The sequence below is a fragment of the Limanda limanda genome, chromosome 1 (assembly GCF_963576545.1).
Source record: "Limanda limanda chromosome 1, fLimLim1.1, whole genome shotgun sequence".
Classification (NCBI taxonomy): Eukaryota; Metazoa; Chordata; class Actinopteri; order Pleuronectiformes; family Pleuronectidae; genus Limanda; species Limanda limanda.
The window spans coordinates 16931906-16958176 of record NC_083636.1 but is presented as its reverse complement, the minus strand read 5'-3'; the positions used below and the strand labels follow the sequence as shown (position 1 = coordinate 16958176).

The 26271-nt window shown below is 43.3% G+C and overlaps 1 protein-coding gene across 1 annotated transcript in view; it reads right to left on the bottom strand.

The window, feature by feature from the left end:
* Nucleotides 1–26271, bottom strand: part of cacna2d1a (calcium channel, voltage-dependent, alpha 2/delta subunit 1a) — an 83204-nt gene that overhangs the window by 18187 nt on the left and 38746 nt on the right. The window contains exons 5-22 of the mRNA XM_061073709.1: nt 25847–25882; nt 25018–25141; nt 15092–15223; nt 14535–14604; nt 14009–14059; nt 13414–13513; nt 7044–7202; nt 6487–6591; nt 6306–6384; nt 5570–5619; nt 5307–5396; nt 4670–4732; nt 3811–3894; nt 3643–3717; nt 2734–2805; nt 2553–2624; nt 2408–2469; nt 1526–1602 (exon numbers count right to left, since the gene is read on the bottom strand). Coding sequence (XP_060929692.1) covers nt 1526–1602; nt 2408–2469; nt 2553–2624; nt 2734–2805; nt 3643–3717; nt 3811–3894; nt 4670–4732; nt 5307–5396; nt 5570–5619; nt 6306–6384; nt 6487–6591; nt 7044–7202; nt 13414–13513; nt 14009–14059; nt 14535–14604; nt 15092–15223; nt 25018–25141; nt 25847–25882 — 1501 coding nt within the window. The remainder of the gene's footprint in view (nt 1–1525; nt 1603–2407; nt 2470–2552; nt 2625–2733; nt 2806–3642; nt 3718–3810; nt 3895–4669; nt 4733–5306; nt 5397–5569; nt 5620–6305; nt 6385–6486; nt 6592–7043; nt 7203–13413; nt 13514–14008; nt 14060–14534; nt 14605–15091; nt 15224–25017; nt 25142–25846; nt 25883–26271) is intronic.

Genomic DNA, 26271 nt, shown 5'->3' with positions numbered 1-26271 from the left:
GTCCGACATACCAGGGATGGTCAGGAGTTGAGGAGGGAGGAGGGAAAAAGGGATGAGGAGAGGAAAAACAGGGAGTTGGAAAAGGAGGCAGGAGAGGAAAGAAGGTTTGATGACTTCAACTTTAAGTTAATGTCATCAAACCAATAGAAGACGCATCGGGTGGTTCAGGTCGTGTAGGGTGAGCTGTGTGGGTGTGTGTCTGAGGACAGGGAAACTGTTTACTCCGTCACATTGTGCGAACAAAAACATGATCTTAGCTTAGCTTGTTTCGGTTGTGGTTACACACTGTGTGATGAGAGCAGGTTTCCATGGAGATAATGTAAATCATTAAAGAGTTGTCCTTTGGAATATAAACGACTTTGCGTGCAAACATCAAAGTTGTTTCTACAAAGTTAATGAGATTTCATCGTGTGTGTACATATGTATTGAAATTTCTGGCATCAACTGTAACATTAAGTTTCTGATTAAACGGCGATTTGAATGATGCATTTCGTCACCTTTATTTGATCAGGTGTAAATTTCGTTATTGACTCCTGGCGTAGGTGCGTTCGAAGATGCTGCAACGTTTTTCTTAAACTTGACTGTGAGACCATAACAGCACGGAGCCCCTACGGCCAGCATCAAGCACCGACAAACATCGTTTCTGAAACCTCTCCCTGCTCACAACTGCAATTAATGAGACTCCGCCAGGAAAAATAGACGTGATGAAGACGTGATGAAACGTTGACGGTGATGGATTACGCCGTCAGGAAAGCTTTGAGTCCCTGCCAACTGATTTTCTACAGTTTTCTGGAATAGGGAGCCGTCGACAGCTGCAGAAAAGGTGGGACGTTCGCCTTCGACACGTACCAAATGCAATGTTAAGATAATACAAAACATGGGAAACTATAAGTAAACTATATAAACCGTAAGGAAGACAGACTCTAACCAGGGATGGCTCCATATTAACCACACACACAATAAAACTGTCCTTTGAGTAACACAATGACAATGACATCTTTAACTAGTGGGAACAGACAGACCCTCAAAAGAGACATGACAGCGCGACACATCTGGAGCCTCTGATCCAATATGTGTTCATTCAATAGAACTGAGCACGGACACACACATAGATACCCACTTGTAGACACACACACAGACACACACTTGGCTGTAAACGAAGTTATGAATCCTATATGTGTGAAAGGCGACACTGGAGCCGCTCGTCCCGCTGTCTGGCGTCAAAAACTTTGAACGGCACCACAACTGAGGGTGTGTGTCACCGTGGCGACACAAGGGGCGAGGGCATGCTGTACGTGGGTGTGTATGTATATGTGTGTGTGTGTGTGTGTGGGTTGGGGGAGGGTGTTACTGTAAATGATGGATAGGAACCATAAGCGGATAATTTCTCAGCCTCACACGGAGAGCGAACACTGGACAACATTAACATCACTTTACACCAAACACTGCAGAATATTATTACTATAATATTAATAATACACTGTAGTGCCACAAGGGATTTGAACTGATTTATGGGGGAACTTACATTTAGCCTGGGTGATTGTGTCACCGATCGTGGCCCGGATGTAATGCATACTGTACTTGGGGAGGACCAGGGCCAGGCTGCGGGACGCAAGAAAGACACAAACATCTCATACAGAAGAATTGTCGTAACAGAGTTTACTTATGCACGGAACGTTTCAAATCTTTTTTATTATTCATGTGTTGGTTTTGAGAAAAACTTTGCGGAGGAATCCTTTCAACGTCCAGTGCAGTTTCAGGACGCATAAATATTTTCTTAAGATTCACAGAAGGTCACCTTGACCTTTGGACCACTGACATCGAATCACTTCATCTTTGAGTCAAAGCGACAACTGATCAAAAGCTGAAGAAATTCCATTGTGGCGGTCCTGAGATATAAATCAAAAAAAGTCAAAAACATGTTTTGCCACCATGACCTTGACCCTTGACCTTTGGCTACCAAGATCAAATCCAATTTTAAGTGAATGTTTGTCCCAAATTCGAAAGGATACCCAGGAGGCATTCCCGAGATATTACTTTCACAAGGCAAAAAAGAATGTGCTTGACCTTTGACCTGTGACAAACATAATCTAATCAGCTCATCGCTGAGTCCAAGTAAATGTTTGTATGAAATTTGAAGAAATAGCCTGAAGGCGTTCTTCCAATATTGCGTTCACGAGAACGGAGCAGATGACGAACTGACGGATGGAAAACACTAAAAATAAATATAATAAATAATAAGTATGAAGCCTCCGGCCAGTGGCTGTCGCTGGCCAAGTCTTAGTTCCAATGAGATTAATTTACTAATATTAATATATTAATTTGAGTCAAACTAAGGCCTCTGCAGTTCCTCTTACAAGTTAAGAAATATCACTTCCCTGAAACATATTCAAAATATGATATTTACCTGTAATCTGTTCCCTTCACTGGAGCGTAGCTGTACATCCTGTAGTTCTGGTCGATGTAGCGCTGTGAGGGAAACACTTTGATCAGCACATGTGGAACTTTGTACACAGATGTACTTAATACTGTTGTGATCATTGTAAAATCACCTCGTCTTGGGATTTCACCAGCGTAGCCATCGTGTAATCCCCTCTTTCTGCGTCAATCATTTTTTTCCGCATCTGTTGACAATTGAAAAAAAACAAAAACAAATTTAAAGTATTAGGATGAGAAACAACAGTGATGTCGATTCTGACACAGCTTCATAGAAAATTCAAATATGTTCCAAACCTCCACTTTGATCTCGTTCTCGATCTCTGCGTCCAGGAAGTCCAGCGTTACAGGTTCATGGAACTTGGCAGTCTGCACGGAAAAACAACAAACCAGAAACAATTAATCCACTCGGAAGAAATTAATCCATGGTACGCTCACTAACTCACAATCGGTGGCCTTGTAGTACAAAGGATGAAAACTGAGCAATAAACATGCAGTTAATGAAGTGTTTCCAAAAACACGCTGACGTTATGCAACCTCCAGGAGGGAACACGCTGTGGATCAGACTGTTTGGTAACTCCGACTTGACTTCTGCATGTTGTAATCATCTGTAACCGATGTGAGCAAGGTCAATGGGAAACATGTTGCCACATTTCAACAATCATCCTCAACCGGGGGCCATATGATGGAGATTTTAGTCAAAGAGATGAAGAGAAACTGACAATATATCTGCAGGTTTCGGCAGAATAAAGCAACAAGCAGCGTAATATAATATGTCCTGCTGCAGAAAAACAAAGATACCGAATCTGAGCGCGATATTAAAACCTCAACAGGCTGCAAGAGTCAAGAGTCTCAGTTTTTCTTTCCTCTAGTGTGTTTCATGTTTTTTGGTGAATGTACAAGTTCTAATAAATAAATAAAAGACTAAATAAATTAAATAAAGACTAAATAAAGCTGACAAATTGGCCAATAATAGCAGACAGGGCTTTATCAGGAGACTTGGTGTTTCAGACATAGGCTGAAAAGAGGAGCTGCAGCTATTGGACAGCCTGAGGAAAGTGATGTTTTCATTACATAAGCCCATGTAAAGCGTTTCAACTAACAACAAATTAAAGATATGAACCTGAATATGAGCAGAGTATGTCTCCTTTAATGTGCACCAAATGGCTTTAAAGCAAATTAATGCTCTTGAGAGACATGTCCTACCAGCGGCTGCAGATTAGGGTGGAGCAGCACGTATCCGTTAGGGTCGATGGCAAAGTAGTAACCATTCGGTCCAAACTACAGGAGAAAGGGAAGAGAGAAAGACAGCAGTGAAATGACAGGAAGAACCTATGAACTCTACAGACAGTAGACTGGAGTGTGTGCTCTCACCGTGAACCGAGGCGTGAGTCTCTTGATGTCCTCCAGCGAGACATCAATAGCCATAACCCCCAGGATAAGCTGGTTCTGTGATTTCTGAGAAGGCAACATGGTGAAAGAGAGATAAAAGAAAGTCTCAGTGTAAGACCCACGTAGGAGGCCTGTTGTTCTTTCTGTATGAATCAAGTCCCTCTGTGCATTCTGAACAATTCCAAGGAAATTTCAATAGAAATCTGGTCAGTCTCATTCCCAAAAGCCAGAGGAGCCCCCATGACTCACTGACGAGGCATTTCCAGCCTTGCTTTCAACCGTAGCGGAGGTAGTCAGAGGTAGTAGACATGTAAACTCATCTTGAAGTACTTAGCTACCGGATCATTCCCGTCTCTGATCTGCAGGTCTGATCTCATTTTGATTTCTGCTTTACGACACCCCAGCTTCTCTTCCTGCTGAGGAAGCGTGTGGGAGACCGACAGAGGACGAGCCACAAGAAAGCAGCGGATGAAAGCGGAGGATGAGACGATAATTGGGAACAATATGGCGCGTCAGGCAGACTCAAAGCGTCGCGTGGGGTCGAAGTGTGTGTCAGGAAATGTAGTCGGTAGATCTATAGTGACAGTGCAGCTCATGCGTCCAACAACAGTTTCCTACAATTCAATCAAACTGCACCAAATCGCACTCGTAGATATCAGTCATCTAACAACGTCTGACTTTTTTTCATGAAGAACCATGAACACGACCTTTCCTTGGCAAAGGTTAAAATAGATTCAAAAGAAGATGAGCAAATCAATGAAAAAACTATCAAACAAAGAATAAAATACAAAAAAAGTTGTGATTTACAATAAATGTATCGTTGAAGACGGCTGTTAAATACCTTGGAGCCTGTGTTGGTCTTGTTGAAGACCGGCAGAGTTCCAGTGATCACCAGGCCGAGCTCCTGCAGGATCAAACACACGGCACATACATGAACACAGAGGATTTTCTCATGGCATAAATGATATAAATAAAACAAAACTCTGTAAACCACAGATCCCGCGAGTGTCACCGGGTCATTTGAAAAACCCAGAACAGCTCCATGTTGGAAACTGGATCTTTTCTTTAACAGAAGGCAGAGACGTTTCTGGTGCTGACGAGGTCGACGCCGATCCCAGACGTTGACAGCGTCTTATCAGCAAACTGATGACAACGACTGAGCCGCTTGGCTGCGCTCGGCTGAATGCCTCCTTATCTACCACAACCTCTCAAAAAAGTAAATCATGACTGAGGCTTAAGAGCAACAAAAAAAATGGCTTTGCGCAGCAGTTTTTTGGGTGGGGGGGAGTTAATCAGTGCTTTCGCAAACACAACGGGGAACAGAGTTGAAGTTGAGTTTAGCAGGACGGCAAACGGCGAAAAACAGAACGAAACTTATCTGAAGTCCTTCGTCTGACGGAGAACAGATTTCGGGGAAACAGATTCCTTTACATTTCAACAACATCTGTGTAAATCTGCTGTGAACACATGTAACACACCAGCGCGTCCAGGTACACGTTGGTCCACTGGACCTGCTTGGCCCTCCGGTCAGCCTTCACCATGGGTCTGCCCAGGACGTCCAGGTACTCCTGCACAATACAAGGAACCAGAAGGTTTAGTTTCCTGCAAGACAGCCACTCGACCACAAGAGGGCATAAGACACATGCGTTCCAGTGAGCCAGAATAAAATGTGAGAGGAAAGTGCAGCGGCAGCAGCAGCAGCAGCAGTTCATGGTTCATTAGAGAAGTGTATTTGTTTTACCTGTGTGTTGATTCTTATGGCTCCTATAGAGGGAATCTCGTAGTAATAACCTGAGGAGAGAAATACGTTTGTTTTAACCTCCAACATGAAAATCCAGCAGGAGGTTCATTTAAATCAGATCACGTTTATCAAGAGGCCGTTAATGCAGCTTTTTAATGTGGCACGAAGGCAGAATTAGTTTACTGTGAAAACACTGGGCCATTTTGTAAAGAATAAGCTGTTGATATAGAACGACTAAAATAAACTCAGGGAATTTAAAGGGATATTCTACAGCAGCGTTAGAGAATTCATAAAAAACATTGGTAGGCCCACTGAACAGCACCAGACTGGATTTTGATTTAGCATCACGGAGAAAAGGTTCTGATGAGGTTCTGGGTCGAGGATTAAAGGTGACAGAACCTCTGGAATAGTTCACCTGAGCTTTTAAATCATCTCTCAACACTTCTACTGCTTTAAAATAATGATGTTTTATTTTATTTACTGTTTGTGATTTAAATGTTTTAATGTATTAAATTTGCTTTCTGTCTTTGATATTTTGTTAGCTTTTTTTCATTTTTCTATAAAACAAGTTTATTATTCTCTTTGACCTTTGTAATGTGTTAAAAATCTGAAAAACGATTTAAATAGAAAATCAACTGGTGTAATAATAGTAATAATAACTTTTTAATCAACGGTCTAAAATATACTTTAAAATAAAAGAAACTTATATTTACAGAAGACTAAAGGCCCCTCCTACCTTTATTAGCACAGGCCATCCACTGTATTGGTCCTTTGTCATAGTTGTGTTGACCGACTGAAAACGTGAAGATTCGAACCTGTGAGATGTAAAAGAATCAATTTGTTGGAAACCTGATAACGATGAAAAGAAAAGACTCTTCTCTTCCCCCTCTGTGGACAACGTGTGTTTAAAGTCCTACCGCCTGCTTTGGATTGTATTTCTTAAATATCTCCTCCGCCCTTTCCTCTCCTCCGTCAGTGAAGAGCATGATGATCTTGTTGCAGTTCGCCCTCGACACGTTCAGCTGAAGAAAATAAACACGTTTGACTTGAAGTAAAAACAACACAATCTTCTGTTGCAGTAACAGGATGAAGAAGCGGATGCAAAAACAAATTCAAGCCCAAAATCCACTGAGCCAACAAACTGCAATGTCCAAAACAACCAGAAGAGGTCGACACACACTCACTGTTCATGAGAGTTGTAGATGTGTGTGTCCAACGTTCCATCATTATTTTCAGTTAAATTAAAATGATGAATTACATTTTAACATCAGACTTTAAAGTAGATTTCATAAAAAGTAGATGAGAGTTTCTGCACATTTCAAGAAAAAATAATTAAATCAAACAGATTGACAGAGACATCCTCTACGTTTCCATCCCTATCCCCCCCATCTGCAGACCACACACACTCCCACTCCCATATGTCGCACGCAGGCACTGCAGAAGTACCCCCCCCCCCCGCACGCCGACGCCTTACCTGCGCCAGCTGCTCGAAGGCCAGCTCGAAGCCGCCCTTGTAGTTGGTGATGCCCTTGGCGACGATGTTCTGCACGGCCTCCTTCAGCATCAGCTTGTTGCGGACGTTGGCCTGCACCAGGTTCTGGAAGCACGCCGCATGTGAGGCCTTTTCGTTGAACTGGAGGGAAGGAGGGATGACGGGAAGTGGCGGGAAGGCAACCTGCACATATTTTCCTCTTAAATATGTGGCCTGGGTTTCCCTTCGCTGCAGAATCATGCAGTGTCCCCTGAACGTGCAGAATGTACTTTGAATCAGATAATTACAGAGAGCTGATAGGATTTCTTTAAAAAGGTAATTGCAAAGTAAACAGGCTGATTTAATGAGGCTGTATCTCGTTGACCTTGCTGTCGAAACAATTTGTTCACGTGTTAATGAAATCAGTGTTAATCAAATCTGCACAGACCGAAGGGATCTATAGGAGCAGAAGGAAGGATTGACAGGAGATAAGGTAGGGGCGTGAAAACAGTGGCATAAGGAGGTGAAGAAGAAACACAAAGAGATCTGTTATGATGGGATTAAAATATGAATGTAACAGGTGTCATTAGATGAGTATTGTTCATGTGGAGGGACAGATGGACACTCTCAGTCACCTGATGAAACTTTACAAAGATCAGAGCCCGGCATATATGGATTTTTTAAGTCTTCATATCTGTCTCTAAAGGCAAACATGAACCCTAATACCGAGAAGTATATTTTGTGAGATTCACACAATATCCAAGACCAGCAATCAAATGACAAAATCTAACAGAGCTTGTTCCCGGGAGCCTTTTCCTCGCTTTCTCCTCAGGTTTGTGTTTCAGGAGCAAACAAAGCCACAGTTCACAATATCGGTTTCCAACTATTCAACATGTTGGCGGAAGTTTCAGGGCAAATAACTGCCAAGACATTCGTCCTGTAAACAGAAGCACGCCCACACACACACTAATACAAACAACAGTGAGCGAGAGCTTCATCTAGCGTCACCTCACACATAACTTAAAATACCACACAGAATTAAAACCTCAATACAACAGCATACTGTATGTGGGCATGTGTATATAAACACATTTGCCTATATAAATACACACACAGTATATATGCATATATAGGCCTACAGATATACACAGATTTATATTAATATATATGTATTGCATATACAAATACATAAACACCAATATACATCTGATATGTGATCTGAGGTATATTAGATAAACAAACTGAAACTAAAGTCTGGTTAAAACCTTATAAAAGGGTTAAACTACATTCATCTATAAATCTGTTCTCTCTCAAAACACACAAAAACTGTATTTCCTATTTTTGGTTGAGTGAATAAGTCAGAACTTCACGCACACACTCATCAAGCCTGTGAGCAGACTTAGTGCCTTAAATTAAATGATTTTATTATGAAAGACCAAAGCTTCAAAATGCTCCTGGATACAAAACGGAGCTGGATTCCATCAATATCCTTATTACGCTGCCGCCTGATTTCATTTTCTTCAAAAGCCTTTTCACTTAGCTGATTTGAAAGCTCCAAACAAAAACATAAACCACTGCTTTATTACGGGAAGTGAAAGGAAATGTAATTAATGGTGAGTTTGGAAAGCCAAGGGAAAACCTAATTTATGCTCCCGGCCTTCGGAGGGGAAGCGGAAGAAGGACGAAGAGGAGGCGAGCGAGGATCAAGGAGATTTGAGTCCCGTCCAAGTAACACGATGCATCCTGGGCCCAAAACATCCAATTCAATGTGATGTCACAGACGTGGGACTTTTCCATGTGGTCTCCATTATGAGATGAAAATAAATAGAAAGCACGACAGTGAAAAAGAAGATTGTAAAATAATCAGACGGCAGAATGAAGTAATAATTTGGGGAAAGCGTCTGTTTTCTCTCAGAGTGAGATAAGAAGATTGACACTACTCTCATATGTTTTCATTAAAAATTCATACGCAGCCACAGCCAGGAGACACTCAGCCGGGTTCAGACGAGAAACAGGAGTAAACAGTGAAGTAAAGAAAAATAGTCCTCCTACTTTACTTGCACCTCTGAAGCTCCGTGAAAATACTGAACTATTTGCTTCACGTCTTTTCAGACATGTGGGATGAGGGCTTCAGGGTTGAGACTTAAATATTCAAAAATGTAATATAATATTATTAAATAAACAAATAGCATACTTTTCCATTCTTCAAAAACTGTTCCACTCAGCCACAAGGGGCACTGTTCTTGTTCAAATGTATTTATCAGAGGAAAATGGTGAATGAGACAAACTGAGAGGGGGGCGGGGTTATATTTTAGCAGGAAGAGACAACATGTGTTATGAGTGGAATTCCTCACTTTTCAAAAACGTCTTTTGCAACTACTCATAAATCCTCCCAGTCGGTGGTTAATAACCAATGTGACCACTTGAAACTGTGTTAGTTTCTCTTCCTGGCAATAATGTCACTGGGAAGCAGGAACCACGCCTTATCCGACCGAGCTGCGCGGCTTTAGATGAAGATGGATGAATATTTCCTTGATCCGCGTGTCAGGATCCAATCCTCTGGGGCCGGTATTTCAAAATGATCCGACAGGATTAATCCACCTGGATTGGATTAAATCCTGATCAGATCCTAAAAACGGGTGTTTCAAAGCAAATCTGATCCTGAAGATTCAGATTCAGATTTGGCAATCCAATCCTGCCTTTGATCCGGATTAAAAGCTGCTGTTGAGTATTTCAAAACTTAAGTGGGAAATCTGGATCAGTTTGATCCTAAAAATCAGGATCACCCTGATCCCACCTCAGAGGTGGATTTGAGGGAGATTACATGTTAAGATTTGAACAGTTGAAGTGTAACTGCTCCCAAAGTTCTTTGTTTAATACAACTAAGCTTCACTGCTGTTTGATCAATGTTTATTTCCTTTTCACGTTCTTTTTTTTTTTCTGCAAACATGCACGCTGTTCACTGCAATGCTTTAACAAATCAGCGTCAGAAGTGCAACACAGAATAAACATTACACTACTGCGTGTAAGTGACATTACAAACTCCAATTAACAAGGAATTATGAAGGAAAAACAATGTGATTTATTAAACAAATAGTGTTAAACTATGCATTATACATTTCAGTCTCTTAACTGCTTTTCCAGCAACTGAATTCTTAACTTCACTTCTTCTTGTTTAAGAAGTGTTAGTTTGATTTGTTCATTTGTTAGAATTATTTGTAGCTGAGCCCGTTCCGTTTCCACCTTCAGTAGTTCATTGTAGCCATCCCCCTTCTCAGCTTGCCTTTTGCGCTTACATGGTGGTGGTGGTGCCGGTGGATTCCACATCTCCTCCAAGACAGGGCTCTGGCTTGTGCTGGGCTCTTCAAATGCCAGCTCCACAGGGGTGAGGGTGACCAATTCAGCAGACAGGTTCAGAGGCTCCGTGGGGTCGATTGACTCCCCTGTACCAGCTGGCAGTATTCCAAACAAGGCTTGGGAACTCTCACCTCCTATGATGTCCAAAACCGTATCAGTGAACTCCCCACGTTTTATGGACTTGTTCCCTGTTTGGGGGTTTTTCGCCTCAGAATGGTCCTTCGTAGCCTTTTGCTTTAAGTTTTTCCACCTAAGCCGAACCTGCTCAACACTCCGCCGTTGGCCACTACCAGTGGCATTAATTTGCCTTGTTATGTCGGCCCATATTTTATTTTTTACTTTTGAGGACAGAGAACTCTGTCCAGGACCACTAAAACCTCCAAAAAGGGCCTGGTAATTGGCACGAACACCCTCCAAAAGGGCCGTTGTCTCTGCTGTTGTGAAATTACTTCCTTTATTCTTCTCCATGTTGTCTGAGAAAGCCCTATCACTAAGGAAGGCCTTAAATACCATAAAGCTAAATTGAAAGCAGGTGAGAAAGAACAGGTCACGGACTTTAAAACTGGGCTCGTTAGGTCAATGACCTTTGCTTCTGCAACATGACATCCATAGTACATGTCCTGCGGCACCGTCAGAGACGATACAAGCCTCGTCAGTATGTCCAACGAGGTAATTTCATTGAGCAGTACTCAAATGATGAGCTTTATGCACGGTTTAGATTTCGAAGAGAAGATATTTTGTATATATGTGAAATTCTTCGCCCACATCTTCAACGTCCTACAAGAAGGAGTCATGCCTTAACTGTGGAGGAGCAGGTGCTTATTGCCCTACGTTTCTTTGCCTGTGGATCCTTCTATGAAGTCATTGCAGATGGCCTGGCTGTGACAAAGTCTACAGTGGGACACGTCATGCATTCAGTGGCAGCAGCCCTGGCTGGTCTAATTCACCAGTATGTGAGATTTCCAGATACTGAGGAAGAAATAACACAAACCAAGAGAAAATTCTTCTCAATTGCCAGGATGCCTAACACTATTGGTGCCATTGACTGCACCCACATACACATTCAGGCACCCCATGAAAGAGAATGGGAATTTGTCAACAGAAAGGGACGGCATAGTATCAACGTGCAGCTCATAGGGAATGCTGACCTTAAAATAACCAACTGTGTTGTGAGATGGCCTGGTTCTGTACATGATGCACGGATTCTAAGAGAAAGTCATCTCTACAGAAGACTGCAACAAACTGCGCCGGATGGTATCCTCCTGGGTGACAGTGGCTTCCCACTTCTACGGTGGCTTATGACCCCCTTTGCTACTGTCACATGTGACCCACAGCAGAGGTATAACAATGCACACAGCGCAACAAGGGGAACAATTGAGCGTATCAATGGTGTTTTAAAACGCAGATTTGCCTGCCTGAACTATCTTCGTGTGGAGCCGAAGCAGGCCTGCAATATAATATCTGCCTGCATTGTTCTTCATAACATTGCCCAATTGAGAAGAGTTCCTCTGAATGAAGACATCCTGGACAGACCACCACTTGAGGCAGAAGTACCACAGCTGCAGCCACCACCACCACCACCACCACATCAAGCAGATGAACCAGCAGGAAGAGCAGTTCGAAATGCCATGGTTAATTTGTATTTCTCTTGATCCTCATTGATAAGGTCTGGTGCTTTTGTTTAACAAAACTTCGATTTGTATGTTTAAGTTTGAATATGAATGCCTTATTTAAGTAACAGTTTTTTTTGTTAAGTTACCCACTGATAAAGGCCTCCACTGAAACTCTGTCAAATGTTTTTATTCACATGCATTCAGCACACACACTTAATTTTCATAGCCAAAGCTCAAAAAGTAATGCCATTTGGAGCAAGTCTGTGCAAGTCTCTTCCCACAGACATCTGTAAAGAAAATCTAATATTAAGGTTTTAGGGCTGTCCCCTTTGTTAACAACTGTTTCCTAAAAAGATATGTACAACACATTTTAAAATCTACACACAATGCCTTGCGAGTGAATGCATTAAAATGGACTGTGGACCGCGACATACAGACGCTAGCCTATTTACTAGCTTGTTAGCTCCTTAACACAGGAGTCAATGGAGCAGCGTTAGCTCGCATTAGCGCGAACTCTGCTTAATTAGAGATCGCCGAGCTCTTCTTTCAACTTTGTGCTGATTTACATAATTGGTTAACTCAATATAATGATTGCCTTTCATCTAGTCTGAGGACGCATCAACACTGGCTAAGATTATACTTTAATTCAGAGACAATAGTTGAGCTAGCTTCTCCTTTTTCTGTAAAATGTTGGCTCCATTTCCTGTTTCCTGTCTGTGATCCAGGGGGCGGGACGGATTTGGACATCCCAATCTGCCGGTATCAGGATCACTCTGATCCAATCCAGCAAAGTTTTGAAATACCGGGATAGATCAGGTTGATCCGTGGCTGAGGACAGGGGGATTTGGTTATCCGGATCATTCTGATCTGGATTACAAGTTTTGAAATACCGGCCCCTGATGCCTGAGAGTCTCACTGAATTTCAAATGGGCCTAACATGGGATTCTCCATTACATGCCCATTCAACGTGTGGGTCACGAAGCAGCGCACTTATCTCGTGGCGTTCCAGGGTCCGCGTCACATGTTCGCTCTATTAGCCACACATACTGGAACTCAGCTCAGATGCTCTTGGGTTATTTCCCATGGTACATAAACACACATATACTGTACACATATAGCCACAATGACACTCTGAGTCAGACCAATAAGTACGCATCCACGCACACATTCAGCCACAGTATAGATCCATCCATGTGTGCAGCGTTAAGTCGCTCAAAAGGTCACGTCCACGTTTAAACCAATGACTCAGGCCGCAGGAGTTAACGCTGCCACAAATAGTCCACACGTCCACATCCAGCAACATGTGCACCTGCACATCTCACAAGAATCTTCTGGAAGTGACAGAAAGTCGGGAATTCCTGAAATTAAATTCAGGCCACGTTTATTTCTGTGTGAAAACTCACAGAGACCACGTTCACGTAGTCGTCGTCAGAGAGCGTCTCCAGCATCTTGTTCACGGACGTTCGGATCAGTTTGAGGGTGAGACCTGAAACGCTGCCGCTCCTGAAAGTTAAAAATTAAAATGGATGATGTAAGTTTTACAGCATAAAACATTATCAGAGTACACATTGAAAGGTTCAGTGTGTGTAGAGTTTAGTGACATCTAGTGTTAAAGTTGCATGTAGCAGATGACAATATTATATTTGACATAGATTTAATTTGTATGGATTTTCGGTATAAAAGATACACTCTCCTTTTGCAGTGTTTGAATGAGAAATGGGACATTTTAAATTCAAAATTGATCTAAACTGCTACTGCTACAGATATCGCTGCCGGATTCTCTATGAAAATCTAAGCTCATCAAAACCTACATTTTCCCTTCACACATCGAAGATGTAACTGGACTGTAAAGGATGAAGTTGCCCTGATAGACAGATGTGAGTGTCCCAGTCCACCCAGCGGCATGGGGCTAGTCAGAGAGTTAGCGTCAGGGCCATTTGTCGCACAAAATAAAATAAAATCTGACTGTAATCGATGAATCATGAAGTCGTCACTCACGCATCCACCAAGATCAGCATGTCCTTGGGTGACGCCGCCCCCTGAATGTACCTGGTGAGTAACAACAGACACACACACAGGTCGAGGACACTGAGAACAATGGAAATGTCCAAGTGGCAAACACACATACCACAGACACACAGACTCTTATTGAAGATTGAAACAAGCAAATCTCACAAAGGCTTAGCACATTGAATTGTTTCTATAATAAACAAACAGCTTGTCAGGGCTCAGTGATCCAGTTCACCGTAGCCAAGAGGCTTTGGAGACGGAATTTAATAACATGGTTAAAAGAGAGTATGTGGCTTCGCGCCAGATTTTAATAATTTCTGGGAGATTAATGAATCTTTTGTTACTTTCTGATCTGCCGTGTGTGTGTGTGTGCGTGTTCAGATGGTCTGACATGTTTGTGCGACATCTAAATATATTTAAAATGAAAATCACACAGGTAAACTCAATGAGCCGTGTGTGTGTGTGTCCTTGACAAACAGGAGACAGCGAATCATAAACCAGTGTCTGCACTCACCACGGTCGCCTGCGCACATCGTACAGGTCGATCTTACTGGCCGAGTTGCTCAGGTCCATCCAAGGGGATGCTGGGATAAGGCAGAAGGATGAAAGGGGAAATTCAGTTTATTTCTCAATAAGGTTTAATATGTGAGCAAGTAGCCAAGTCTTATTGTGTCTCATCATTTTCTTATGTCCTAATACAGCAATTCTTATCCTAGCAGACATCTTGTGTGTTTAATCTGTACAAAAACACCAAAATGTGCTTTTATAAAGTGTTAATGGTAAATGAAACTGTTTAGCAACCGGCAGCCATGTTGTCCCAAAGACTTTCACATGTTCCTGCATGTTTGTCAGGAAGTGATTCATGACTGACTGTCGTCGTTCTCAGGCCAAAGTCAGAGGAAAGACAGAGTCAGCCAACAGCAACACAGGGTTTAACCACGAGTCTGCTTGATTCTGGATGCATCTGTCAGGGACATGATGAAATGGCCCCTTGGTGCCCCAATCACTGACCACATTAAAAAAAGGTCAGCAGGCCAACGGAGAAAGCCCATTGGCTGCCGGGCCGCTCACCTGGGAAGTAGCGGGCCAATCCGCTGGCAGAACCAAACACCTGCCAGAGGAGCGAGGGATCCTCCTCCTTGTTTTTCCGGAAAACATCCTCCAGGGCTTCTGTCCAGTTCAGCTCGTTCAATATGATGGTGGCTGCAACACACAAACACACACACACAAACACACACACACGGAGAAAGATTAAATGAGTCATATTTGCCCTGAAGTACAAAATAATAAAGATCAGACAAACACAAAATGTCGAGGCTTGCTCTGAAAAAAAAACAATCCTGAAGGAGGAGAAACCAAGCTGGAAAATTACTAACACACCCACACACACACATCCTGTATGAGGCTGTTGACACTGACAGCTGAGAGGAAGCCTCCTCACAGATATTGAATCTACTGTGATCAGATATTTCCATTTCTTTTAGTGCTTTTCACTCCACAAACCACACACACAGAGATCTGCGGCGGCGGAAAGTGAGCAGGAGTGAGGAGAGGAGGCACAGGGGAGAGAGGGATGGTAGAAGCAGAGTGATTGAATTTGATATTTCTGGAATAAGACAGAATCTTCCGGGTACTGGGGGAGGGGTACAGTAAACGTTTTGTTTACCTGTTTGTCTGCAGGAGCTCTCAGTGGCTTAATTCTCCCAACAATCAAGTTTGATCCAAAAAGGCAGCTCTCTCCGCCTGGGAGAGTGGGCCGCACGTCAAACTAAAGCTCTGCATGACTCACGCTCGTTTATATTTGTGTGTGTGTGTGTGTTTGTAAAAGCACTAAAGCAACATGAACAGACAAAAACAAAACACCAGGGTGAAGGAGGGGACATCCAGGAAATCTGGATCTCACGATAAGTTAGCGAAAAGCTGCCGTAACCCGCTGAGAGAATCACTGACAACTCGGCAAGAAGAGAAGAACGGGAGAGAAGAGATTGGATTTAACTTTGACTGATGCATTCGCCTGAAAAACCACACACGCCATTAGTGTTGAGCTGTAAATCACATCAGTACGCAAACAGGAGTCACATTTATACCATGGACGTAAAATATTGTAAACAGAAAGTGACTGTTGACGCTTTGGCTCAGAGGGTTGAGCGGGTCATCCACTCACTAAAGCAAAGATGGTTTGATCCTTATAGCTCCGTGTGCCCAAGGGTCCTTTATCACGTGTGAAGGATGTGTGATGGAACAGCGCTGCATATGAAAGTGCTGCATGAATGTGACTCGTATTGTTTGAGTGGTTGTTCAGACCAGCAAAGTGCAATATAAAAGCAGTCCATTTCCCACTGTGTGCGTTGGCACAGCAAAGCTCTGACCTAGATGCTGACGACCGAGTGTCAACACGCTGGTGTTTAGCAACTGGTTTCTGGTCGTCAACCAAAACACTGGAAAAAGACCCTGAGGGGGGAAAAAAGTGATTTTAACATGGTTAAATAGCAAAATCAAATACTCGAGTAGTTCATTTAAAAGGAAACAGAAATGTAGCACGAGGCAAAAAGTAAGAGGATCATAAAACTCATTTGGAAATAAAGACTATGAATATCCTTGTGCCGATCCATCTAATAAAGGTTTACACACGCTGCTAAATTATACTGTACAAGTATAGTTCAGCACAATCGTATACTTTCAATTCATTTTGGGACATTAAGAGTACAATGTGCAGCCAAAAACACTTTTTTTCCCCTTTCTAACATTTCGTTAACCCTATTTACAGCAAAGAAAGAAGACTAACAACATCAATATAAATGTACAGCCAAAAACAACAACTTAATCATTTCGGATAACACTTGAGATTAAAGCCCATGACGTACGGCAGAAGTACTCCGGAGTTATGATGTCACTTTTTACCACTACAAAACAAACCAGTACGTATATGTAGGTACTGGGTAACATTGTGAAGTGATGAAATAACAATTCAGGATCTTATTTAAATACCAGGTACCTATTCTACTATTTCAGGTTATATTTACATTGTAGTAAATATTTATACTCTTATTAAGTTTTATAAAGTGTACAGGGAGAACTGGCCTACTACGATAAATGTACCAGGTAGAAAACCACAGCGTACTCTTTAAACAAAGCAAACAAAGTAAATGCTAAGTCATAAAACCTCTGCTCACCATCCTGTACCTCTCCCTCCGGCTGCAGCCCCCCCCCTCCCCCCGACCTCTCCCCACCAGGATAAAGAGAGGGTTTAGGGCAAGGCTTTAAATGGCTCCCCCGTGGTCCTGCCGAGCAAAGCGTGTCCCAATGATAAGTGGAGACAATTTGTTCAGGCCTGATCTCCCCCTGCTCCCCGAGGACGGCCCTTAATGGATTGGTCCTGCTGGTTTTCTGTGACATCAGTGGCAACAAGTCTCGGGGTAACCGGAGCGCGTACAGGAAGCGGCGGTGTTTTCTGGTACTGAACGGTAAACTAACAAGGGCTACGGGGAAATACTTGTTTGATTTGCAATTGATTTGAAGTCAAGACGTAGACGTGATGAGGAAGGAGACAGACTAGATGACGGAGCCTGAGCGTGTGTGTCCGTACTTCCTGCACGTTTTTATGTGTTTCCTTTGAGTTACATTGACAAATGCATTACAGCCTCCCACAGGAATTTAAATGCAGACACACACCACGCACATAAACACACACACACACACACACAAATGGGCAGGTCAGGCTCCTCTGATGAGCCCTTGGCAACAATAGCAGCTGCGTGGCAGTGTCAGCCGTCTCCGCCACATACTGGAACAAATCACGGTTTCAGTGTAAACAGATCCGTCTCCGTTAAGATGTGGCTGCTGCCGACTCGAGGTCACCGCGATGAGAGGAAGAAATGAGAATAAAGCATCACCACGGCAACACATGCTCTGGTCAGCTCTGCTCGTCAGGCAGGGCATTGTGTCCTGAGGGGTTTTTGTTAAGGGAGAGAGAGGGCTTGTGTTTGTGTGTGTGTCTTTAGACTTCATGCAGAGCAACAAATATAAATATTACCGATGTCTCAAAGAAAACTGGATCTGAGTAAAAGTAGTTTTATTCTGTGAGCTACACAATTTCCTCCTGTATTGACTGCAAAGTAAAAAAGCCCCAAATAATCAGGCCGTGGCGACCAATCCAGCTTTAGACAGGGCCATCAAATTCACTTATGGAAAAGGAGATACATAAAAAACACAGAACCTATATAAATAAATGTAGAAATACATAAAAAGATAAATTGAGAAATAAATAAATACAGAAAAAAAACAAATGGTGCCACTCCAAAATCCTTTGTGCAAACCGGCACCAAGCAAGAGTCTGATTGGACCAGACTCTACAATATCAGTACTACAATATCATTGTTCCACATTAAATTGGATTAAGAAAAGACGCCAGCAATCGCAGCCTTACACATCAAACTATTCCAATAGCACATGGTTAACAAAAAAAGACATGGGAGATACAAATAAAATAAATGATTCATGGGACGGGAAGGGATGAGGGGAATGAATATGGAAGAGAAGATACTAAATATTCCCTGTGAGGCATGTAGATGCTTTCAAAAACAAATCAAACAGGACTCTGGCAGTGAGTGATGAGGCTGACGGCGGTGGGGGAGAGCTGGGCCAAGCGATGCCTTGTGGTGGAGCCTGTCATCGGCTTGCTGGTGGCAGGAAGTGCCTGCGCATTGGAGAGTAATTACACGGTGGGGGCTGAAGTGGCGAGAGCCTGCAATCATCGTATCAGAAGGGGACCCTCTACTCGATGATACTCCGCCGCTCGTGACCGACTGTGACGTGAGCGGCAACACGTCCTTGCTTAACTCGCAACACGTCCAGCGCATCCAGGAAATCATCTTTCCACCAGCAAACACTTTTTTGTCAAACTGTCAAAAGGGATTTGTGAACACAAGGGACAACGCAGAAGCAATTGTTAATTAGAGCAAGCACGGACGCCCTCTCCTACTGGTGACGCCATTTGGAGGCTGTAGTATCGAGGTCCCGCCCATACACACGCTCGACCAATCACGATGTAGTCTTAGCTGTCAATTATGACCTTTCCCCTCATTTCTATAGCAACAAATAACTCATTAGAACCAAAGTTATTGAAAAATCTATAGTTGCACATTAGAGTGTGGATACGACATCAATTTTTTTTATAATAATTGGGTTTGGTCACATTGGCTGGGCTACGTAGACAGAAAATCGTGGCCTGAATCTACCGAAAATGACAGAAACCATATCTTTGTGCCCATGTCCCATCTGCTAACAAGGAGGAGACAGGGATTATGACCTATGCTGCAACTAGCCACTAAGGGGCAGTAAAGCTGCTTTGGCTTCACTTTTGTCATCGATATGCATCTCGTATATCATTGTTCACCATTAAGAGCCACAACAAACGACTGGATTTCCCAGTCGACTTCCAGTTAAAACACAATAAGGATCGCCACATCCTTGTTACTGTGGACTCGAAACTCCTGAAATCCTGCCAGAACACAAATTGTCACGTCATACTGAACCAAACAAGACGGGACCAGTTTGCTTTGCCAATTTATACTGAAAAAGAAATAAGCAACGTAGAAAAAGTAACCAATGTGACACAGGGGACAACGAGACCTCTAAACTGCAGAGAGAGCTGGAGGTGTTTGGACTTCCCGGTTGACTCGAGCTGAGCTGTCACTCCGGGACATTAGATGTTTCACTATTACACTGTGTCTGCTGTTTTCAGAAATTGTTTAAAGTTCATTATTCTCCCATTACGTAATGTTAACATTCTGGGTTTTCAGTCCAGTGGGATGGACTCGATCCATCGTTATCTAATTGGCCATAATGCTTAAAAAAAAAACACGATGCTGTCGCTGGCTTTACAAACAGAGGAAGAGGAAGACAAAGAGTATAAAACCGGTGGAAGGGAAGGAAAAGGGAAAATAAATAATAGATCACATTTCAATTCCAGTGACGTAAATGTGAGTGGATGGTAATGTGTTCCTCTATGAGTGTGGCTGTAGCAAATGTGTGTGAAAACCACCCGAGGTGACATGAAGATGTAGAGACACGTCACACACTCATAAGAGCCATGGAATGGGGGGGTTTAAAGGAATACAGACACACACACACACTCACACATATATGAAGATGAGGACAGGTGTGTTTGGTTATTTAGGTTTGACTCGCAGATAAAGTCTCAAAAGGAAGATGACTGATTTATTGAATGACCGATATGAGTCTTTCACAGACATATTGCTTATCTTTGCAGATATGCACAGATTTATTTATTAATAATCTCTCTTATGGTGTTTAATCTTTATTTCTGTGCCATTAGAAGACGAGCAAAGTAAGACTTTCATTGTCATTGAATATGACGATAGAGAGTCTTGACTCAATTACATTCTTCGTCATAACGGTTTGATAACAAAATCTTTACATTCATTGCTATTTTTAATATATATATCAGTACAGGAACATTTGTACTATCTGTATCAGCCTCAGCCCCAAGAATCAATGTCAGTCAGAAGTTTCCCCTTGAAAAATATTTTCATTACTTGGAAAGAATTAATCAGTGCAGTGAGTGACAGTGCTAGAAATATGTATTTTATACGAAGGATAAACTGGATTACAAGTAAGAAACTTTCTCAGGGAACTTTGTGGCATGGAGGCGAGTCCGAACGCAAATCCCAATCAGCTGATTAGAACATCCTGGGACGGCAGCCAACTTGTCACAAGGACACAGGTCGCAGACGTAATGGTGGTGATGGGGGAGAGAGAGAAGGGGAGGGGGGGATGTGGAGAGATGGAGATGAAGATACCTCAGAGTTTGGCAGCCAGCGTTGTAAATGAAATGGGACGTGTGTCAAGTGGCACAAGAGTGCAAAAAGGGAGGAGAAAATCAATTTGTACGCTGTGAGCTTTGCCATCGGGGGACGCGACTTCGACACGCACACACACACACACACACACACACACACACACACACACACACACACACACACACACACACACACACACACACACACACACACACACACACACACACACACACAGTGTCACGGTATCTGGGATCGTCACAGTGTGTGCGTGTCTCGGGCTGACAGGTGCCACACGGCGTTGATGCAAACGGGCATCAGACGTGCCTCGGATCTCCTGCCAGGGCCGCGGCCCCCCCCCCGCTCATCTCCTCGTATCGCGTCCACGCCAATCTGCCTATCGAGCCAGAAGGCACGCATACGCAGCCGTGAGATCCATATACAGTACAGTAGGTGCGTGTGATGTAACACACACACACACACACTCTGACAACACAAGTGTTTCTACGTCCCTGAAACACATTCACACACACACACACACACACACTCTCTGAAATCATCTCCTCTGTGCAAGCACGCACACACACACACACACACACACACACACACACACACACACACAGGATAAGGAATCTCGGTCTGACCACCCACACTGGATCAGCTGGGAGAATAGATTCCAATCAGCAGGACTAATGCGGGGGAGAAAGACAGTGGCACATTTGTCTCCATGCACCCCACTCCTAATACGCTTAATAAAGCTGAGCGAGGGATGAGGGGAGGACAGGATGGAGATTGGGGTTAAGAGATGTAGAGGAGGACGAGGAGAGCAAGGATGGTGGAGAGGAATGAAAAAGAGCAAAAAAGAGGACATGAACTAAAAAAAGAAACAGAGGGAGGAGAAGGACGTGGCGGCGAAGAAAGTCAACCCCCCCTTGATGGAAGAGGAAGAGGAGGATGACACGTCTCTCCTTGAGAATCAGTAAAAGCCACAAGGACGCCCGTCTTGTCTAGACAAAGTGTACCCTAATCAAGTTACCAGTCCTCCCTCCGTACAACAAGACAGAACACCAGGGCGTGTCCAAGTGTGTGTGTGTGTGTGTGTCTCCTTCTAATGCACACTCACTCACACTCGAATACACATTGCCATGGCAACGCTGGCCAGCCGGAGTGGCATCAATGTGGCAGCCCATCCTGGAGAGAGAGAGAGGACGAGAGAGGAAGAAACGAAGAGAGAGAGAGAGTGAGAAAGAGAGAGGGAAAGAGAGAGAGAAAGAAAGGAATGAAGAGAGAGAGGGGGGGGGGGGGGTAGGGCTACACCTGCCTAGCTTCACTACTCCACCCAGACCCCACCCACTTTACTAACAGACAAAGTTACAGTACAGAACAACTGTTTGTGGTTTATTTAACACCCTGTTCTCCCCAATATCAGAAAGCTAAATTAATATGAGCGAGACAGACAGAACGACAGAACTAACGAAAGAAAGAAAGAGGAAGAAGTGTATATATAGTCTGAGAACATGAGACACAGTCACTGATCAACTTCCCCGGTAACGTTACTCTCTCCAGCTCATTATAGCTGCTGCTTGTAAAAATAACCGAGTGCATTTGGCACCGAGGAGAACGAGTCACAGTCAGAGGCTCCGGTCGCTCGCCCATCGAGGGTCCGCCTGCACTGACTCACTCACTGTATAAGGGCATTAGAGCCACGTGACCAAGGCCACCGCATTTAGCGGAGCCACTGTCACGGCCATTAGACAAATTGATATTGAATGCTCAATCAAAGCCAAGGAGCCATTAGCTGATGCCGTGCGTCTGCGTATGAAGGGAAGTTTGATGCCTGCTTCGTTTGTGAGGAGTCAAACAAAAAGGGGTCACATGTGGAATGATCATTGGAACTATTTCAACGAAGCATTTTACAACAGCCTGAATAATATGGATGTTTTAAGTGAGTGAAAACATCCTCACACTGATTTATTGTGCATTATTCATATTGGAATCAAAATAAAACCTGGCAAGAGCATCAAACCCTTATGACTAAGAAGTGAAACCGAGGCTTATTATTGTACAGTTTAACCATAAACCTTATTATATATAACTTTAAATAAAAATAAAACACAAATACAACCAAATATATTGAGCTTGAATTAAGAAAATAAACTTAAAAAGTGCTACAAAGTTATTTTTTACATAAAAAGATATTTTCAGTAATTTTTTTATTTAATAGTCATATATTCTTTTGTCTCATTACAAATTTCCTTTCATGCTGTTGGTAATTTTTCCAAGCGAGTCTGCATATTGCTAACCCACTTTTCCACCATACTTAGTGTGTGTGTGTGTGAGTGTGTGTGTGTGTGTGTGTGTTTATGTGTTAGTGTGAGTGTGTGTGAGTGTGTGTGAGTATGCAAGGAAGGACATGACCTGCGCTGCATGTTTTATGCGAGTGCGGATCAAGACATGACTGCATCCTTTCATGCCCCGCACCGTGCTCCTCAGTGTTCTAGAATAAGAGGATCAGAACCCTGAGGGAGTGTGTCTGTGTGTTTGTGCATGTATGTGTGTGTGTGTGTGTGTGTGGGTAAGTATGTTCTGCTCCTGTTTGTGTACACAGTCAGCCATCCATGTATATATCGCCTGGTGAAGCTTGTTTAACATATTACTGTTAAGACCAATACCAAAGAATTGAACAGAGCTGATTGCACGACCAACTACACACTAAAACAATCACAAACACTGCAAAAATGTTCAAGTCTTGCATTCGAAAACCTGTGATTGTCATTTGACTATAGATAACTGCACCTTTCATTTATTCTGGTATCAGTGTTGTGCTGAGTTACAAAGTCATGCAGAGCCATTAACCCTGCAGCCATCGGTCCTACAGTAATGTCTGTTTTGCATTAGGCATTGTTAAGTCATAAAGGGTAAGAGTCCAATTATCTGGCTCCTGATGACTCAGATTCGTCTGAAACAGTTTAAGTCTGGCCACGTTCGCTAATAGAATTTGTTATTATACCAGATTTCATTACTGCGAGCTGCATCCAGTGTGAGTGGTGACCTGTCCACTGTGCTTCCCCTGTGTTATGTCCAGTGCATGCTGGGAAAGGCTCCAGCAGGGAGGGGCCGACAGTCGTCCCAGTGAAGTTAGAGCTATAACTTTAGATCTGCTTAATGTGAGAGAAGTGTAATTATACCACAGATAGAAAACACATGAATATGCCTTCTATTTCTGTATGCAGCATGTGTTAGCATATTCACATTCGCAAAGGGGGACAGAGACCACAAACCATCGCCAAGGCTAATGGTCGATCTTTCCTTACTAAAGAAAAGTGATAAAACATTCCTAGATCCGCCGGTTTATCCAAATCTCCAAAATAGTATGGGTTCTTTCTTGGCCCATGTCCCATTCTGCCTACTAGTTCAGTGGAAATCGGTTCAGTAGTCTTTTGTAATCCTGCAGAGAAACCAACCAATCAACCAACCAACTAACCATGGCAGCAGTATAGGAGCAAACATCTCCGCAAAGCCCCATCTGTTCCCTTACATTCAATCAAGATGTACCAAACTGCACACACTCATAGATATTGGTTCCCTAAATATGCCTTCATTAGGAATCCATTTATCTAAATTCTTTAAAAAACGTTCCTGGATCCACTCCTTCAGCCTGAGCCACCAAGTTTCTTAGAAATCCGTTCTGTAGGTTTTCAGTAATCCTGCCGCACGGCATAATGTTTATAAGATGAAAAGAATGATGTCAAAATATTAGAACAAGCTGTAAAACAGAAGCTGTGACCAAAAAAACTTCACACAAGTATAAAGAACATTGGGAAAAAAAGCCCATCGGACAGTGACATTCTCTGCATCTGTCCCGAGCTGGTCAGCGAGGTCAGCGATGGACGGGAGGGAAAGTAGCAGCTGGTGACCAGGGTAAAGAGGGGGCTCGAGTGAACTGGCCATTGGGATGTTGGTATCCGTGCTATATATAGACCAGAACTGCCTCTGTGTGGAACTGTCTCCACCGCAGACAGCGCCGGGGGGGGCTGAGCTCCACATCACAGGAACGTACAGTAGATACTGAACATAGTGATGGCGGCGATAATATGAGACAGGGAGCAGGGTGGGTGGAGGTGGTTGCTATGTACTACTATTTATAATAGAGCGTTGTAGAGATGTCTTTCAACTTACAGCCCTCATATATATCCGTGGGGATGTGGACAGCGGTGGTGTTGTAAGAGACGAGGCGTTTGAAGTCGGGGTCCACCTCGAAATCATCTGGCACATAGCGGTTCTTCTTCTCCGTCTGATTCATCTGCAGAGAAGAAACAGAACTTGTAGTTTTGGAGCGGAAACCGACATGGAAGATTGTTTTCTTTTTTTTGGTTAAGAGGGATCTGTGAGTGTGTGTGTCCTCCCTCAGATTGTTAACACACTACACACACACAGTTCCCCCGTTACTGGGAACGACAAGGTGTCAGTGTGGAGCATCAACTGAAATGTCACCACTGACGGATAAAGACTGAGCAACTGAATCCCAAAATTTGGGCAGTGAAACAGAAACCGAGGCGTCCGCGGAGAGAGAGACAGAGGGAAGAGGGGCGAACGGAGCCTGTCAGTCAAATGCATAGTGACATCAGTGTGCTGTGGGTGTGTGGCTCTCTCCCACTGGGACAGAGGAGAGGAATTAGATGCTGATCCCTGTTTATCAGAGCAGACAGATGACGTCTGAGGCCAGGGGACACGCTCTCAGTGTCTCACGCATACTCGTGCTTCCTGAGTGAGGGGCCCTGAACATGCACTGGCTCTGATGCAGAGAAATACTGCACCTTATACACAGAAATATAACTAATTACAGTACGGATAAAAACAATAATTCACACATATACTCCAATTTAGTGATTTCAATATAAAGAGGAGGCTTATAGGTCGTCAATAAAATCTGATACTGTACTTATAATCTCTTGAGGGCTGGATATTTGCGTGTAATATCAGAATGGTGAAATCCAGTTGTACTTACGTCATCTTTGGCGTTGTAGTAAATAAGTTTGTCGATCTGCAAAGATGTTGAGAGAGAAAACAGGAACGATTAGTGACAACACTGAGAAAACAGAAATCATTAAAAGAAACATAAAATAACTTCTAGCCTATAGTGTGCTTTGCTGTTACTAGCGGACAGTGAGGTCATGATACACCGACACACCTTGGAACATAGACTGTATATAAAGATGGTTTTGAATGGATGGATTTGAATCTCGCTGTATTTACTCGCAGCCCGGCGTTATGTCTCTGTTTGACGCTGACGATCGGTGAAAAGAAGTGTTGATGTTTTGCTCTCGCACTGCTCGGCCTCCTGTCAGTACACAGGCCGGCTGGGGCGCTAACGAGCTGGCCTCGCCGCTGACGTAAGGACGCCCCTGAGCCACAGCGGCACCTGCCTCCCGC